At 43.0% G+C, this 18,438-nt stretch overlaps 1 protein-coding gene across 1 annotated transcript in view; it reads right to left on the bottom strand.

The window, feature by feature from the left end:
• Positions 1-18,438, bottom strand: part of LRPPRC (leucine rich pentatricopeptide repeat containing) — a 203,060-nt gene that overhangs the window by 111,470 nt on the left and 73,152 nt on the right. Inside the window, exons 17-21 of the mRNA XM_056568127.1 lie at positions 16,832-16,938; positions 16,470-16,547; positions 9,404-9,442; positions 7,428-7,544; positions 2,379-2,509 (exon numbers count right to left, since the gene is read on the bottom strand). Of these exons, the coding sequence (XP_056424102.1) occupies positions 2,379-2,509; positions 7,428-7,544; positions 9,404-9,442; positions 16,470-16,547; positions 16,832-16,938 (472 nt within the window). The remainder of the gene's footprint in view (positions 1-2,378; positions 2,510-7,427; positions 7,545-9,403; positions 9,443-16,469; positions 16,548-16,831; positions 16,939-18,438) is intronic.

Raw genomic sequence — 18,438 nt, 5'->3', positions numbered from 1 at the left:
TACTGCCTGCCATGGATGGCTGCAGTAAAGGAGCGACGATCGGATAGCACGGTAAGGGACCTCCGGCCATCCTCTGAGCTGATCGGGACACCGAACCACAGTGATCCCAACCAGCATCCCTAAGCTAAGCAGCAGTTAATCTCAGGACTTTTAGATGCCGCAATCAACTTTGATTGTGGCGTCTATAAGGATAATGTCCCGGCTATGACGCTCGCTTAGCGCGCTGCATAGCTCAGGAGCTGGCACATTTTACGCCCTGCGTCCTCTTGGAGTTGATTCGGGCAGAGAGTGTAGGCGGGACATCCCTAGTTCCAGCATAACTTCCAAGTGACTAGATATATTTCAATGAAATGCACATGGTACTGCTGTGGGTCACTTAGACCAATGGTCTCCAAACTGCAGTCCTCCAGAGGTTGCAAAACTACAGCTCCCAACATTCCTGGACAGCCACTGGTCTAAGTGACCCATCAGTGCTGGCTGCAGTAATCATTCATTGATCAGCGCAGTCTGCACAACGGGGATGGTCCAGACACAAAGCGGAACAGATGCTGGTGGCATGGACCGCAAACACTCCTCAAAAAGTGCTTAAAACAAAAAAATAAAAAATACAGTAAATGTAAAAAGGACAACACTACACATTGAAATAAAGTGAAAAACACTACATTTACACACTTAAACCCCTTCCCCCCCCACCTATAAAATATAAATGCCCCAAAGGCTATTTTCAGTGGAGGAGGCATCCGCCATGCACTTGCCTCCAAGAGGGAGAGGAGAAAGACCCCACATCATGGCCTCCAAAAACTATTCCAGACAAATTTTTTTACCCACAATTTAATTAATTGTATTTAAGGAGAAGTCGCGTGGTGAAAAACATATCCCCTATGCTCAATAGGGGATAAGTTAAAGATCGCTGGAGGGTCCCCGAGATCTCTTGTATGGAGCCACAGCTTTCCCCAGGAGCGGAGCGTCACAACCCCCGTACAAAGCAGGGGCAGCCACGCCCCCTCCATATAGCTCTATGGGTGAGCCGAAGACAGCTGAATGGATAGGGGATAAGTTTTTCATCACAAGACTTCTACTTTAATTTAATTATCCTCATTATCCACTGAAGTGATTAAAACAGGTAGGTATGTAATGCTACACACAAGCAAAGCACAGGAGTGGCACTGTTTTCAGGGGTCCCTCCACTGTCCAGAACCTCTTGAGCCTGCAGATATTGCCAGTGTGGGTGAACAAGCAGGGCTCTGTGCATGCTCCCGACTTCTCAATCAGCCTGCTGTGTGAACCTCAGCGCACAGAGCAGCCAGTTGTCAGCTCCGAGAACTGATATGTGAGAACAAGTAAGGGAACCCCCCCCCTCCTCCTCAGTGAACTGCATACTGTGTGAACAATATTACCAAGAGAACCATGAGCCATTAAAGGATGAAAAACAGGATTTAAGCAAACAGATCGGATCAGCACAAGTTATAGAGTAAGAATGAAGCATTTTTTGCTTTCTTTTTTATCTCGTGACAGAGATGCTTTAAATCTTAATTTGGTCCATATGTCTATGCAGAGGATTATGAGCTCTTTATCAGTCAAAATGGAGTTTCAAAAACTATAAAGAGATACACTGCTTAAAAAAAATAAAGGGAACACTAAGATAACACATCCTAGATCTGAATGAATGAACTAATCCAATTAAATACTTTTGTCTTTACATAGTTGAATGTGCGGACAACAAAATCACAAAAATGATCAATGGAAATCAAATTTATCAACCCATGGAGGTCTAGATATGACCCCCCCCCCAAAAAAAAAAATTCTACCCCACACCATTACTGACCCACCGCCAAACCGGTCATGTTGCAGGCAGCAGAACGTTCTCCACGGCGTGTGATTGACTTGGAGTTACATTGTTTTGTTTAAGTGTTCCCTTTATTTTTTGAGCAGTGTATTAAGAAACTGATCACACAAAAATCTGAACCTATTCAGATTAGTAATACAAAAAGCCTTAATGTGAACATTCATATTAAAGCAACATATGAAAGCGGCGGTAGCTATTTAGTACAGACATCCAATTTGGTTAATTCCTGAAGACTTGACACCATTGTCTACAGGCCCATTGTGTGCGCTCAGGCGACACTGAAGCTATCAGCTCACCAGGGACTGATTTCACAAGACACTTGGTGCCTCACACCCCAGACATGTCAATAGTTCTCTGTAAAATTCAAAGGTCTCAACCTGGTCAATATTGGCCGAGCTGTCACAACAGCTGGCTTCACGGAGTGAAGGCGCGCCATCATTAGACTTTCGGAGCGATTACCCCGGATCAATGTCCGCTACATAAGATGAACGGACTAGAAGACACAAGAACACGCCGATCCCTGCATACTCACAGCTCTCTCTTCACCTTCAGCGCCTCCTGTGCATTATTTTCTTCACAGCATAAACCCATTAGCTTCATGTACATCCCAAATGTAAAAGAGTCTTCATATTTGGATTTCAACTGCAGGGCTTTTGGCAAATCCTAGGAAAAAAATAATATAAAAATAGTGATTATTAGGTATTTGTATCAATGTCTTAGCTTCTACAGATATTGTGGAAGCCAATTTTCAGATATATCAGCATTAAAGTGGTACTCTGGTGCTCCAACATTTTGTTCAGAACACTCAGAGCCGGAGGCAGTGATCATGATCTAATGGCCACGCCCCCTCGTGACGTCACATCACGCCCCCTACATTCATGTCTATGGGAGGGGGCGTCCTCCCATAGACATGAATGGAGGGGGTGTGGCGTGACGTCACGAGGGGGGCGTGACCGGGACGTCACGACCACTGCTGCAGGAATCAGGCGTTTGTTTAGAACGCTGGGTACTGCGGGAGATCGTGGGGGGGCCCCAGCAGCGGGACCCCCTGACCAGACATCTTTCCTCCTATCCTTTGAATAGGGCATAAGACGTGTAGCAGTGAGTGCCCCTTTAACTTAAAGGGGTATTCCGGGCAAAAACATGTTATCCCCTATCCTTTCGATAGGGGATATCATGTCTGATGGTGGGGGGCACGCCGCTGGGACCCCCCGCGATGTCCCTGCAGCAGCCCGCATTCTATGCGTAGCTGCGTCTGAAGTTTCGGAAACCGGGGACAAGACGTCACGCCACGCCCCCTCCATTCATGTCTATGGGAGGGGGCGTTGCCGCCATTACGCCCCCTCCCATAGAAATGAATAGAGGGGGCGTGGCGTGACGTCCCGTCCCAGTCTTGGAAGCCCGGAGGTTTCCGAAACTTCAGACGCAGCTACGCAAAGAATGCGGGCTGCTGCAGGGAGATCGCAGGGGGTCCCAGCGCCGGCTCCCGCGATCAAACATCTTATCCAGGGCTACTGAAATCAGCTGGGGGCTGTTGCCCCCTCCATACACCCTGAGCGCCGGTGTGAGGTGCAGACTTGCATCGGCTTCTGTGCCTCACACCGGCATAAAAAAAAAAATAAGGGGGAAGTCGGTCTGTCCCTGCTTGCCCGATACAAAGCTAAATCTATGAAAAATTCACCTTCCCTGTGCCCGGAACTACATGGCCCAGGCATCGGGCGATAGGATTTCCCCATCCCTGTTATCCCCTTATCCTTTCGATAGGGGAGAAGAATTTTTTACCGCACCGGGTTCCCAGAAATGTGACTGTGCTCCACTCCCCGGCCTTTTTCGCTGCATAGAACTGTGAAGGGGTGCAGAGGGGACAGAGGCAGGGATGCTAGGTATGCCATGTTCCGCCTTCTTTGCGCAAAGCCAGAAATCTCCAGATTAGTAATGCCAGCGAATACAGCATGTATTTCTGAAACCAAGCTGTGAATCCAGTTCTCCCGCACTTTAACACTGTGTATTGGATTTAGTGCGGGTGAACCCACTTAAACCAGAATATTGCCCATTAGTTAACAAGTATTCAAGTGTTACTGAACCAGGCTGCCACGGATACCTACACACATAATAGGAGTCATCACTCATAGCCGGCTTGTTGATGGTTTCCAGAACACAACAAACATTAGCAGACCATTGAATCAACTTCACACAAAGCCATTTAGATCATTTTTTAAGATTCTGAAACACACACAACAGGTGAGGTCGGCTGTTCAAGTTTTTGTAAAAAAAAAATAAATGGTGTCAAATATTACACAAAATGACACTGTTTTATATATTTTAGGGCAGCACGATATGGGAAAAATGTGCGATTGTGATTATGGGCCTAAATATTGCGATTTCGATATGCGATCTGATAATAAAGAAATGGTGAAATCCCGCCAATTCATGTCCAGTCTCCTCCATTTTACAACTATCCACTCATTTTATGCACACCACCCATTTTACATCTCCCCCCTGTCACATTCTCCCCATATGGGCACATCTTCTCCCATCCCATTTCCCACTTATGTCACATTCTCCCCTCCCCCCCTGTCAGCAATACACTGGGTTTCCTGGGTGGTTTTCAAATCTCCAACCGAATCCGGGAAACCCAGTGAGTTTGCAACCTAAAAAGCCCTTTCCCCATCAGCCAATCACTGCCTTGACACTTGACACCGCTGCGGCCAGTGATCGGCTGAAAAGGAAAAGGTCCTACTTGTATGGTAAAGAGAGGAGACACCTTACTGCACGGAGGCGAATCTGCAGGGACCGGGACTAGGTGAGCAGAAGCTTTTTATTTTTTTTAAATATTTCTCCCTTTGTCCTTTTACTTAGCTCAGTGTTTTTCTACCAGGGTGCCTCCAGCTGTTGTGAAACTACTACTACCAGCATGCCTGGACAGCCTTTGCCGGTCCAGGCATGCTAGGAGTTGTAGTTTTGCAACAACTTGAGGCACCCTGGTTGGGAAGCACTGACTTTTAGTATTAGCATTGATGGGGCGGGGCGTGACATCATGAGGGGGCAAGGCTAGGACGTTACGAGCTCCCGGCTCCAGCTCCAGCGTTCAAAACAGATTGCTCAATACGCTGAGCAGTGGAGTACCCCTTTAAGTTTAGTGTGGGTGAACAGGATGACCGTTTTCCTTTAATCATGACCATCTTATTTGGCCTTAAAGAAGGAGTTTTCAATTTTCATCAATCCCAAAGCGCAAAATCTGTGGGCAGTAAGGCTAGGTTCAAACTTGGGAAGCTCTGGACAAAAAAAAAAATTAAAAATCCCCTTCGGAGCTTCTGAATGCGGCCAGCCCCAGGACTGTGAGGACATCCCCAGCGACTGATTCCACCAAGCAAGCTCATTCTTTTGGCAGCAGAAAAGGCCGCAGAAATTCCGTAGTGGGAACTGTGCAGCGGAATTACTGCCAATGGGATTCTGCTGCACTGGAATTTCTGACCAAAATTCCTAAGCAGAATTCCGATCAGACATACTGTAGTGTGAACCTAGGAATTTCCTCCAGCCACTATAATTATGAAGATTATGAAAATTTCTAAGCTAATGAATGCCAGATTAAAGGAAGTTCATTGTAGTTACAGTTTTACTTGCGGTACTTTTTGTCTATTATCAATTCTTAATTATGGCCATTACTAGTATGTATTATTGATGATCTGGAGATTACAGCGCAGCGTGGATATAGCAAAATCAACAAAAAGGTTATGGCGAACATATAGGATAAAATCTAAACAGGAAGGAAAAAAAGTGTTCCCCACCCCCTCAAACTTCTGGACCCCCTACATCTACCACTACGAGGTGTTTAAACACAGAACACAATTACAACTTCCGTCTGCGATAAGCGTGCATGAAAAGGTTAGTTAAAATGTCGCTGGTACAAAACTGAACGTTCCTCTAAACACAGCCGCTCGAGGACTAAACCTTTAAATTATCTCAGCCTTCAAATACTATGTTATCTGTAATGTTGTCACTACCAAGTAATCTTACAGTGGATTTCCACAGATACAAAAAAAACACACACAGCCGCAAATCGCTTTCTTACTGGAGAGAAAAAAAATAAAGTAAAAATACACATGGGTAAAACATGAAATCGCTCAGAAGAAGAAATTGCCCCCAAAAGTCTGATGATATCCCAGAAATTGTAGACTCTCTCGAGAAATGAATGTGAAGTGCAGCTGGATGTCTGGTGGCGGAGTATGAATTCCTTTATCTCGCAAAATGCTTTGCCTCCACGGGAAAATGGAATTTCAATCCTAGCATTAAAAATGCCTGTATTTGACTTGCAAATCATCAGAAACACATATCTGTTGCTCGAGAATATAGATAGAAGTGAAGAGCGCCGCGACTCAAGCCGACTCTCCGCACGGATGACAAGTCCCTATCAGACCTGTTGCTTACAGCCACAATGCTGAGTGTTCTGCACAGGCTCATGGCGGGCTTAACTCTCTCACTCCTGAACACTTCAGAACTGCTGCCATTTGGGTAGCTTGTTAACATAAAGAAGAAGAAATCTCCTTATGCCCGCAGGATAGGGGATACGTTTTAGATCAAGGGGCGGCCCAGACGCTCTCCCCGGAGCAGCGTGCCACGATCCCCACCCCCTTCGTATATCTCTATGTCTATGGGAGAGCCAAAGCTAACCAAACGGCTTTACTATAGTGATATATGGAGGGGGCGTGGAAGCCGCGGTTTTGAGCGAGAGTCGTGACGTGCCATTGCCGTGAAGAGCTGGGGCTCCGTACAGGAGATCGCAGGGGGGCCCCCCTTCGCTCGGACCCCCCACAATCAAACGTATCCCCTATCCTGCAGTGAACAGGGGGGTCCCTAGCTTTTCGTCTTGAAATTACCCCTTTAAATTGGTTTGTCCCAAGCAATACCTAGACCAGTGTTTCCCAAACACGGCATGCTGGGAGTTGTTGTTTTGCAACAGCTGGAGGCAGCCTAGTTGGGAAACACTGATCTAGACATAGCAGTAAAAAAAAAACATAACTTGGGAGCTCCCTCTAGTGGCAGCTACAGGCAGCCAGAAATGTTTAGCTATTTAAAACCAGGGATTTGGAGCACTTTATTAATAAAAAAAAATAGAGCTCTGAATAATAAAATAATCAGCAAAGGCCAGATAAGGTTAAAGTATGTCAGAGAGTTTAGTGCAGTGTTTCCCAACCAGGGTGCCTCCAGCTGTTGCAAAACTACAACTCCCAGCATGCCCGGATTCGGCTGTCCGGGCATGCTGGGATTTGTAGTTTTGCAACAGCTGGAGGCACCCTGGTTGGGAAACACTGGTTTAGTTGATAGTGATGAACTACTATGTCCACGAAACCTCTCATAAAGTGTTGGTAATCGCTAGAATGATGGTGGTAGCAGTCTCACTGATCCTGGGAAAAAAGGGACTCAATGGTGCAACCGCTTCTCCTCTGGAAGTCCCTAAACAGTCCATCAAACATCCTATCCTGGCAAAATGCCATCAATTTACAAGATGAAAGTACCCCTCAAATCTTGGATCAAGAACATGAAAATCAGACTTGGAAAAATGGACAAAAATAACCATTACTTTAGATGCACGTAGGAAGCCAAGAAGTTTCCCTAAAACGTCCTGAATGGGCTGATTTTCCTTTTCCAGGTTGGCCAGCTGTTCTTCCAGTGCTGCAATGTTCTGAACTGGTTCCTCCTAGAAGAGATTAAAAAAATTAAAAAAATTTAAAAAACAGGCGAACAATTACTTACTATATATATTATATATTATCACATTTGCAGACAATTTCCACACATGGGAATTCTGCTTTATAAAACCCATTTAGGTTATCATTTCTGCAGTTCTATGTATAATACAGTTTTTGGGGGGGAATGAGGGTTCATTCAAAGCACACGATGGCCGTCGCACAGTTGCCTCGGCATCCCGAAGGCCTGGCGTAAGCGGCTTCTCTCCATGCCGAATGCGTGGGAATGCATCCCTGGTACGTTTTAAAGGGGTACCCCGCTGCTCAGCATTCGGAGCTATTTGTTCTGAACGCTGGAGCCGGGAGCTTGTGACGTCATAGCCCCCTCAATGCAAGTCTATGAGAGGGGGCGTGAAAGCAGTCACGCCCCCTCCCATAGACTTGCATTGAGGGGACGGGGCGTGATGTCATGAGGGGGTGGGGCTGTGATGTCAAAAGCTCCCGGCGTCAGCTCCAGCGTTTGGAGCAGTTTGTACCAAACGCTGAGCAGCGGAGTTCTGTTCCCCTTTAACACACTTTTTCAACCTTTTTTAGAATTTAATTATATATATATATATATATATATATATATATATATATATATACACACACACCCCGTATTTATCGGGGTATACCACGCACCAGCCTATAACACGCACCCTCATTTTTCCAAGGATATTTGGGTAAAAATGAGGGTGCGTGTGTGCATGTGTATACCCTGATAGACCGTTTCTGACCCCGCAGAAGCACTTTTGCGGGGTCAGAGACCTCAGTCGCTGCCGCTTCTCTCCCCCTGCCTTTCCTGGGGTCTAGAGTCATGCTGCCGCCGCTTCTCTCCCCCGGCTATCCGGAGACTGCCACCGCCGCTGCCCCATTACCTCTCCCATTCCCGGTTTAAAAATTACCTGTTCCCGGGGTCCACGCTGCTTCTGGCTCCGGAGGCATCCTTAGCTGTCACTGAGCGCCGGGCCACTGACGGTGACGTCCCGTTGAAGACGTCACTCGTCATTGTGCAACGCATAGCAACAAAGCAGAACACCGCTGGAGCCAGAAGCAGCTTGGACCTCGGGAACAGGTACCGTAATTATAAAATCGGGGATGGGGCAGCGGCGGTCTCTGGACCCCAGGACAGGCAGGGGCAGAGAAGCGGGCAGCGACGGCAGGTCTCTGGCCCCACATAAGCTGCTGCAGTTCATTGATTTAAAGCGCCCGCTTTAAATCATTGAACTTTAGTGGCTTCTCGGCGTATATGAAGGCATATACAAAGATAGAAAATGTGTGTTATACGCCGATAAATACGGTATATATGTATGTATGTATATATGTATATCATTTATTTATATTTATATTTAAATTTTTTATTTTTTTTTATTATTTAAAATTTTTTTTTTTTTTGGACCACCGTATTGGCTAGTGACAATGTAGGTGTGTAATTACTACCTGCATAAAACGGAAAAGAAGATCCATCAGCTCTATTGACATGTCTGTTACTTGTATTCCCAATAAAATGATGGTCCTGGAGCATCTTTCTCAGAAATATAAATTATTCTACTTCTTCGTAGACAGTTATGAATTCATTAACAATTAAAAAAGGTGACCAGTTGGGGGAGTGTCCCTGTACATAACAACACTGTCCAATCGGAGCTGACAGTGTTAGGGGACGGTGACGCCCAGTTGTCAATTTACTACAACGATTTCAGAAAGATCAAAAGATGATTGAGAATTGATATTTCAACGGGAACACAAATATATACTAAAAAGATTACATTTGCTCTTTAAAATGATAAAAAAAAAAAAAAAAATCAGTAAAACAAGAGCGGTATACACCTACCATGTAAATTTCACCAGATTTCAGCAATTTCTTTAGATCCTACAGAGATAAACCAGTTAAAAACAAGGTAATAAAGAATCATGACTGAGATTATTACTACATATCATGTACACAGTCACACTCCATGGTTTGGGATTGGTCTTTTTACTGATGACACAAAGATTTGTAACGGAGTTGATTGTTTTCGAAGGATACCCCAAATGGAAAAGGACTTAGGTAGAGAGAAATGGTCAGAAATGACATTTAATTTGAATAAGTGCAAGATAGTGTGAAAACCCAAGGGGAGAATATAAATTATTTGATACAGTCCTAACCACAAGAGGACATAGTGTTATATTAGGGGAAAGGATTCTGCAGTAATATCAGGAAGTATTACTTTACTGAGAGAGTAGTGGATGCATGGAATAGACTTCCTGCAGAAGTGGTCGCTGCAAATACAGTGAAGGCATTTAAGCGAGCATGGGATGGGTATAAGACTATCTTTCATATAAGATAGGGATAGGCATAAGGCTATCCTTCATATAAGATAGGGATAGGTATAAGGCTATCCTTCATATAAGATAGGGATAGGCATAAGGCTATCCTTCATATAAGATAGGGATAGGTATAAGGCTATCCTTCATATAAGATAGGGATAGGCATAAGGCTATCCTTCATATAAGATAGAGATAGGTATATGGCTATCCTTCATATAAGATAGGGATAGGCATATGGCTATCCTTCATATAAGATAGGGATAGGCATATGGCTATCCTTCATATAAGATAGGGGGTGTTTTAAGGCAATCCTTCATATAAGAGAGGTATAGGTATAAGGCTATCCTTCATATAAGATAGGGAGAGGCATAAGGCTATATTCATTTAGGATAGGGCAAGCGACTAGGCATAGCCTTTTTTCCCTTAAATATCAGGGCACCTAAATTTAAAAAAATAAAATCCAATTGCCTGGCACTGCATTCTCCATACACTTTAATAGAGAGGTAGTCATGCCTATGCATAGCTATCTCTACTGTCTATAGGATATACAGAGAAAGCTGAGAAATGCCTTTGGGTAAACCATATGTGTCTCCCTATTAGGGGAACAGGAGTTAATTTTTCCATTGATGTCTTTAAGTAGTTATACTGATTACATTCTGAAAGGGGATTGTTAAAGGGTTTTTTTTATTTATTTTTTTACCCTACTAGCCCAAAAATTAGTAATAAAGTTTTTATTTTACACTGTTAAAAATAAAGGGAACACTTAAACAACACAATGTAAGGCTGGGTTCACATCACGTTTTTGCCATACTGTTTTCAATCCGTATTTCTAAAGAAAACCGTATGGCAAAAAAACGGATGGAACATTATGGAAAAAAGTAAACCGTATGCGTTTTTAAACAGTATACTGTTTTTAAAAGTGCATACAGTTGCGTCAGTTTTTATAGAAAAAAATATATATACGTTTTTGAAAATTTTGTCCAACAAAATTTGTCCAACAAAATTTTGTTTTAATTGGAGGGGACTTTAGGATTCAAATGCGCATGTGCAAAGTAAAAAAAAATATGTTTTTCCCGTATGGAACCGTATACACGTGCGTTTCCCATTGACGTGCATGTTTAAAAACCGTACTGCAACTGCATACATTTATTTTTTTTTTTTTAACATGGAACGTCAATGGGAAACGCACATGTATACGGTTCCATATAGGAAAAACTTATAAATTTTTCCTTTGCACATGCGCATTTGAATCCTAAAGTCCCCACCCAAGACCCCTCCCATTAAAAATTGACAAAATTTTCAAAAACTTATGGGTTTTTTTTCCTATAAAAACTGACTGAATTGTATGCACTTTTAAAAACAGTATAATGTTTAAAAACACATACGGTTTACTTTTTTCCATACTGTTCCATCCGTTTTTTTTGCCATACGGTTTCCTTTAGAAAAATGGAGTGAAAACAGTATAGCAAAAACGTGATGTGAACCTAGCCTAACTCCAAGTCATTGACACTTCTGTGAAATCACACTGTCCACTCAGGAAGCAACACTGACTGACAAACAATTTCACATGCTGTTGTGCAAATGGAACAGACAACAGGTGGAAATTATAGGCAATTAGCAAGACACTCCCAATAAAGGAGTGGCTCTTCAGGTAGTGACCACAGACCACTTCTCAGTTCCTATGCTTCCTGGCTGATGTTTTGTAGAGATAATACGTAGATGGGTTCCTCTCAAGAAGGCGCTGGTACCCAGGGATAAAGATTAAGTTCTTTATTGAGCGCAACACCAAGGGGTAAGAACCCATCTTTACGTTAACTCTTTTCATTGTAAAACGGTCCTCACTAGGGGCGCACCTCCTGTGTTTTTTTTTTTCGTTTTTATTGGCTGATGTTTTGGTCACTTTTTAATGCTGGCGGTGCTTTCACTCTAGTGGTAGCATGAGACGGAGTCTGCAACCCACACAAGTGGCTCAGGTAGTGCAGCTCATCCAGGATGGCACATCAATGCAAGCTGTGGCAAGGAGGTTTGCTGTGTCTGTCAGCGTATTGTCTAGAACATGGCGGCGCTACCAGGAGACAGGCCAGTACATCATGAGACGTGGAGGAGGCAGTAGGAGGGCAACAAACGAGCAGCAGGACCGCTACCCTCTGCCTTTGTGGATGGAGGAGCAGGAGGAGCACTGCCAGAGCCCTGCAAAATGACCTCCATCAGGCCACAAATGTGCATGTGTCCGCTCAAACGGTCAGAAACCGACTCCATGAGGGTGGTATGAGGGCCCGACGTCCACAGGTGGGGGTTGTGCTTACAGCCCAACACCGTGCAGGACGTTTGGAATTTGCCAGAGAACACAAAGATTGGCAAATTTGCCATTTGTGTCCTGTACTCTTCACAGATGAAAGCAGGTTTACACTGAGCACGTGACAGACATGACAGAGTCTGGATACACTGTGCAGAACGTTCTGCTGCCTGCAACTTCCTCCAGCATGACTGGTTTGGTGGTAGTTCAGTAATGGTGTGGGGTGGCATTTCTTTGGGGGGCCGCACAGCCCTCCATGTGGTTGCCAGAGGTAGCCTGACTGCCATTAGGTACAGAGATGAGATCCTCAGACCCCTTATGAGACCGTATGCTGGTGCGGTTGGCCCTGGGTTCCTCCTAATGTAAGAAAATACTAGACCTCATGTGGCTGGAGTGTGTCAGCAGTTCCTGCAAGAGGAAGGCATTGATGCTATGGACTGGCCCGCCCGTTCCCCAAACCAAAATCCGTTTGAGCACATCTGGGACATCATGTCTCGCTCCATCCACCAACACCACGTTGCACCACAGACTGTCCAGGAGTTGGCGGATGCTTTAGTCCAGGTCTGGAAGGACATCCCTCAGGAGACCATCTGCCACCTCATCAGGAGCATGCCCAGGTGTCGTAGGGAGGTCATATGGGCACGTGGAGGCTACACACACTACTTGACATTACATTAAAGTTGGATCAGCCTGTAGTGTGGTTTTCCACTTTGATTTTGAGTGTGACTCCATATCCAGACCTCCATGGGCTGATAAATTTGATTTCCATTGATCATTTTTGTGTGATTTTGTTGTCAACTATGTAAAGACGAAAGTATTTCATACGATTAGTTCATTCATTCAGATCTAGGATGTTATCTTAGTGTCCCCTTTATTTTTTTGAGCAGTGTATGTCACAGGTCACATGAAATGCTACTTAACCCCTTAAGGACCAAGGACGTACCGGTACGTCCTTGGTCCTGCTCTTCTGATATAACGCGGGGTTACTGGGCTTTGAGCGCGCGGCTAAAGGGTTAATAGCGCGCAGCGCCGATCGCGGCGCCGCGCGCTATTAACCCTTTAGCCGCGCGCTCAAAGCTGAGCCGCGCGGCTAAAAGTGAAAGTGAAAGTTCCCGGCTAGCTCAGTCGGGCTGTTCGGGATAGCCGCGGCTAATCGCGGCATCCCGAACAGCTGACAGGACAGCGGGAGGGCCCCTTCCTGCCTCCTCGCTGTCCGATCGCCGAATGACTGCTCAGTGCCTGAGATCCAGGCATGAGCAGTCATGCGGCAGAATCGTTGATCACTGGTTTCTTATGAGAAACCAGTGATCAACATAGAAGATCAGTGTGTGCAGTGTTATAGGTCCCTATGGGACCTATAACACTGCAAAAAAAAAGTGAAAAAAAAAGTGAATAAAGATCATTTAACTCCTCCCCTATTAAAAGTTTGAATCACCCCCCTTTTCCAATAAAAAAAAAAAAGTGTAAATAAAAATAAAAATAAACATATGTGGTATCACCGCGTGCGGAAATGTCCGAATTCTAAAAATATATCATTAATTAAACCGCTCGGTCAATGGCGTGCGCGCAAAAAAATTCCAAAGTCCAAAATAGTGCATTTTTGGTCACTTTTTATATCATTTAAAAATGAATAAAAAGTGATCAATAAGTCCTATCAATGCAAAAATGGTACCGTTTAAAACTTCAGATCACGGCGCAAAAAATGAACCCTCATACCGCCCCATACACGGAAAAATAAAAAAGTTATAGGGGTCAGAAGATGACAATTTTAAACATATTAATTTTCCTGCATGTAGTTATGATTTTTTCCAGAAGTGCGACAAAACCAAACCTATATAAGTAGGGTATCATTTTAATCGTATGGACCTACAGAATACATATCAGGTGTCATTTTTACCGAAAAATGTACTACGTAGAAACGGAAGCCCCCAAAAGTTACAAAACAGCGTTTTTTTTTTTCAATTTTGTCGCACAATGATTTTTTTTCCCGCTTCACCATAGATTTTTGGGCAAAATGACTGACGTCATTACAAAGTAGAATTGGTGGCGCAAAAAATAAGCCATCATATGGATTTTTAGGTGTAAATTTGAAAGAGTTATGATTTTTTAAAGGCAAGGAGCAAAAAACGAAAATGCAAAAACGGAAAAACCTCCGGTCCTTAAGGGGTTAAATGGGCACTGTCATGAACTTTTTTTTTTTTTTTTCTTTTTTTTTTTGATATGTTGTAGTACTTATATACTACAACATATCTCTAATATAAATCAATAATTTATTTTGTGTTTAAAATATTGTATTTTCTATTTGTAATCAGGCCACTAGGGGGTCTCTCTCCTAGTGGCTGGCTGCAGCCTGCTGTGACGTCACAGCTGAATTCGGACCGATCCCGGCCAGGCAATCGGTCCGAATTCAGTCAGCCTGCGCTCGCTCCCTGTCCGTCAATCAGACAGGCTGTGAACGCCAGGGCTGCGCGCATTGGCTCACTTGCCTCGCACGCATCCCGTCCCCATCCCCAGCAGGGATATCTTGCACGGCAGGTCGGCGATGCTCCTATACTCCTCCTTCCTGGGTAGCACATGAACTGCTAAACAGGGAGGAGGAGACCTCAGAACAGCCTGCCGGGCTATTGGCCGCTCATCTATGCTCGCTCCCGACAGGAGCGCAGCATAGCTGAGGTGAGGGCGGAAGTCGGTGTGAGGGCGGAAGTTGGTGAGCAGCATAAGAGTAGCTGTTTAGAAGGTAGGAAACATTTTTAAAAGGCAGGGAGGGGGTTAGGGATAGATTAGCAATAGGTAGGGACAGGAGAAAAAAAAATTATATACATGGTGGGAGCTACTATTTAAGCGGTAAGCAGGACAGTTAAACATCTATTTAAAAAACAAAAAACTCTGTGCAACTCCTTTACACATAAGGGGTAAAACTGTGGGACGGATAAATCATTACTGTCTAAATTAGAAACTCTTGTCTGTTGCCGATAGCTGTGATTGGTTGCTATGGGCGACATATTTTCTCTTTTAGGGTAGGTTCACACACAGCCCACACGCAGTGTATTTCACGCTGCATAAAATCCGCCGAGCAATGGGAAATCCACTGGGAATGCGCTATGAGCAGACACACAGGGCTTAAAGGGGTACTACTGTGGGAAAAAAAGCTTTTAAATCAACTGGTGCCAGAAAGTTAAACAGATTTGTAAATTTCTTCTATTAAAAAATCTTAATCCTTCCAGTAGGAAATGGTTTTCTTTTTGGAACACAGAGCTCTCTGCTGACATCATGACCACAGTGCTCTCTGCTGACATCTCTGTCCATTTTTAAGAACTGTCCAGAGTAGGAGAAAATCCCCATAGAAAACATAAGCTGCTCTGGACAGTTCCTAAAATGGACAGAGATTTCAGCAGAGAGCACTGTGGTCATGATGTCAGCAGAGAGCTCTGTGTTCCAAAAAGAAAAGCATTTCCTCTGCAGTATTCAGACCCTAAAAAGTACTGGAAAGATCAAGATATTTTAATAGAAGTAATTTACAAATCTGTTTAACTTTCTGGCACCAGTTGAAAAAAAAAAAAATTAAAAAAAGGTAGCACCCCCTTAATTCAACCTAGTTACTATATGCATACTGCTTTTATCAATGAAAAAGGCAAACCATGATAATTGGGCTCTATGAGCCGCAAACTACGCTCTTTTTTCAGAACATTTTCTGGGGATTAGCTAATAAGCATAAGCTAATACCTGGATAATTTTCCTGAAAAAAAAAAAAAAAAAAAAAAAAAAAACTAAAAACAGACACATAGGGCACTGGGTTGCCTTCAAACCTTATGTGCTGTGTGTGACCTTACCCTGAAAGTCTTCATTTATTCACGCATTTGCCCCAAACACACACACAAATAAAAAAGTATATATCTATATATATATCTATATATATATATCTATATATATATATCTATCTATATATATCTATATATATCTATATCTATCTAGTGTGGTGTATACACCAGGTGTGTGTGTGTGTGTGTGTGTGTATATATATATATATATATATATATACACACATACATACACACACACACACACAGATAGAGTAAGAAAGAGACACACATACTATTAATATACATACATATATTTGTGTGTGTATATATATATATATATATATATATATGTATGTGTGTGTGTGTGTGTGTGTGTGTGTGTGTGTGTGTGTGTGTGTGTCTGTCCGTGTGTGTCCTTATTTTTATCTATCTTTTTATAGTAACTTTCAAAATTCTTAATTTTTGAAATTTTAATTCAAAGAATAATTTCTCACCTTCTCTAATTGGGGAACTTCATGTCGTTCCAGCAACTTTTGGATACCTCTGTACTGCCTCGTGTCAATTGTTAGGCCCTGAAACAGGGGTGAAAAAAATGTGCAGGGGAGGGTGTGAAAGGGAGTAGAAAGAATATATAAAAAAAAAAAAAAAATCTTAGTTTTAAAACACAGACTAAATGAAATCTGTCTAACAGAAATTATCTCCGACATAATTTAAGTCTCCAACTTCCAGCATGACATTGAGAAGTGGTCTGGTTTTACTTAAAAGCAGCAATTTAAAAAAAACTAATAGATACATGTCAGATGGAGCAGGCATTATGTAGAAGAGAGAGAGAGAGGAAAAAAAACAAAAATGGTACCATCTCCTTAAGCTGATGGAAGTATTGTCTCAGATGCTCCTCCATGGCCTGTGCCTCTGAGTCACTCATTCTGTCAATCACGTAATACAGAAAATAGCCAACAAAATCTGCAGAAAAAAGAAGAAGAAAAAAAAATAGTAAAAAAAAAAAAAAGGAGAAAGCATTCTGGTGAAATTACTGGGACTGTCATGTTATCAAGATTAATTTATAAGAAATCATTTTGGTGTGAGATGTCACCCTGATGAGAGGCTGCAACGGCAACAATGATCACTGAGGCATAGAGATTATGTGGTTTGGGAGCACATATCTAACTGGTGACTGAAAAGAATATTAATTATTTTCGGGCCCGCTGACAGCTTTTCACCACTAAATCTTTGTGTATATATATTTTTTTTCCCGTTCAGTAACTGCAAAGCAGGACAGCAAACCGCAGAAAAAGAGAAACAAATACATAAAAAATAATTATATATAGAGAGAAAGAGAGACAGCTATAATATATTAATATATATATATATATATATATATATATATATATATATATATATATTCAAAAACAATGCAGCACTACTTCACCATTAGATGCCAGATGCCAGCGCCCTGACTCCATCAAAGTCCATGTAAAAGAAAACAATGGCGCAGCACTCCAAAATTGCAAAAAAGTGTAAAAATGTATTACTTCATGTCAAAATTCAAAGCTACGTTTCAGCTCCCCACTGGAGCTTTTTTCAAGCATGCTTGAAAAAAGCTCCAGTGGGGAGCTGAAACGTCGCTTTGAATTTTGACATGAAGGAATACATTTTTACACTTTTTTGCAATTTTGGAGTGCTGCGCCATTGTTTTCTAACATATATATATATATATATATATATATATATATATAAAAAGAAAAATTGAGGGAACCGGCACTGTACAATGGGACTTAAAGTCCAGATCGGGTGCTCAGCCTTCGCAGGTTCAAACTCCAAACCCTTCTTAAACAACTCCAAAAAAGGAAAGCGGCACTCCAATGGCAGAAAAAAGGTGTATTTATTCACCCATCAAGTCAAATGCGACGTTTCAGCCTCACAATGAAGCTTGAGAAAGGCTTCATTGTGAGGCTGAAACGTCGCATTTGACTTGATGGGTGAATAAATACACCTTTTTTCTGCCATTGGAGTGCCGCTTTCCTTTTTTGGAGTTATATATATATATATATATATATACATACATACACACCGTATTTATTGGTGTATAACACGCACTGGTGTATAACACGCACCCCCAATTTAATAGAGAAATTTAAGTTAAAAAAAAAACATAAGATAAATGACAGACTAAATGCCATATCATCCCTCTAACATTGATTTTGCCTGAACTTCAGTTTGGTCCCCTCCTTCCAGTGCCACATCATTCCTCCCCTTTTATCAGCCCCTGAGCCACATTTACACCCATTCCCCCCTCCCCCTTACCGTCTCATCATGGCCCCCCACTGTCTCATCATGGCCCCCCACCGTCTCATCATGCCCTTTCCCCCCCACCGTGTCATCATGCCCTTTCCCCCCACCGTCTCATCATGCCCTTTCCCCCCACCGTGTCATCATGCCCTTTCCCCCCACCGTGTCATCATG

This window comes from Hyla sarda, chromosome 3, assembly GCF_029499605.1.
Source record: "Hyla sarda isolate aHylSar1 chromosome 3, aHylSar1.hap1, whole genome shotgun sequence".
NCBI classification, from domain to species: Eukaryota; Metazoa; Chordata; class Amphibia; order Anura; family Hylidae; genus Hyla; species Hyla sarda.
The sequence above is the reverse complement of the archived record's forward strand: the minus strand, read 5'-3'. Positions and strand labels throughout refer to the sequence as shown.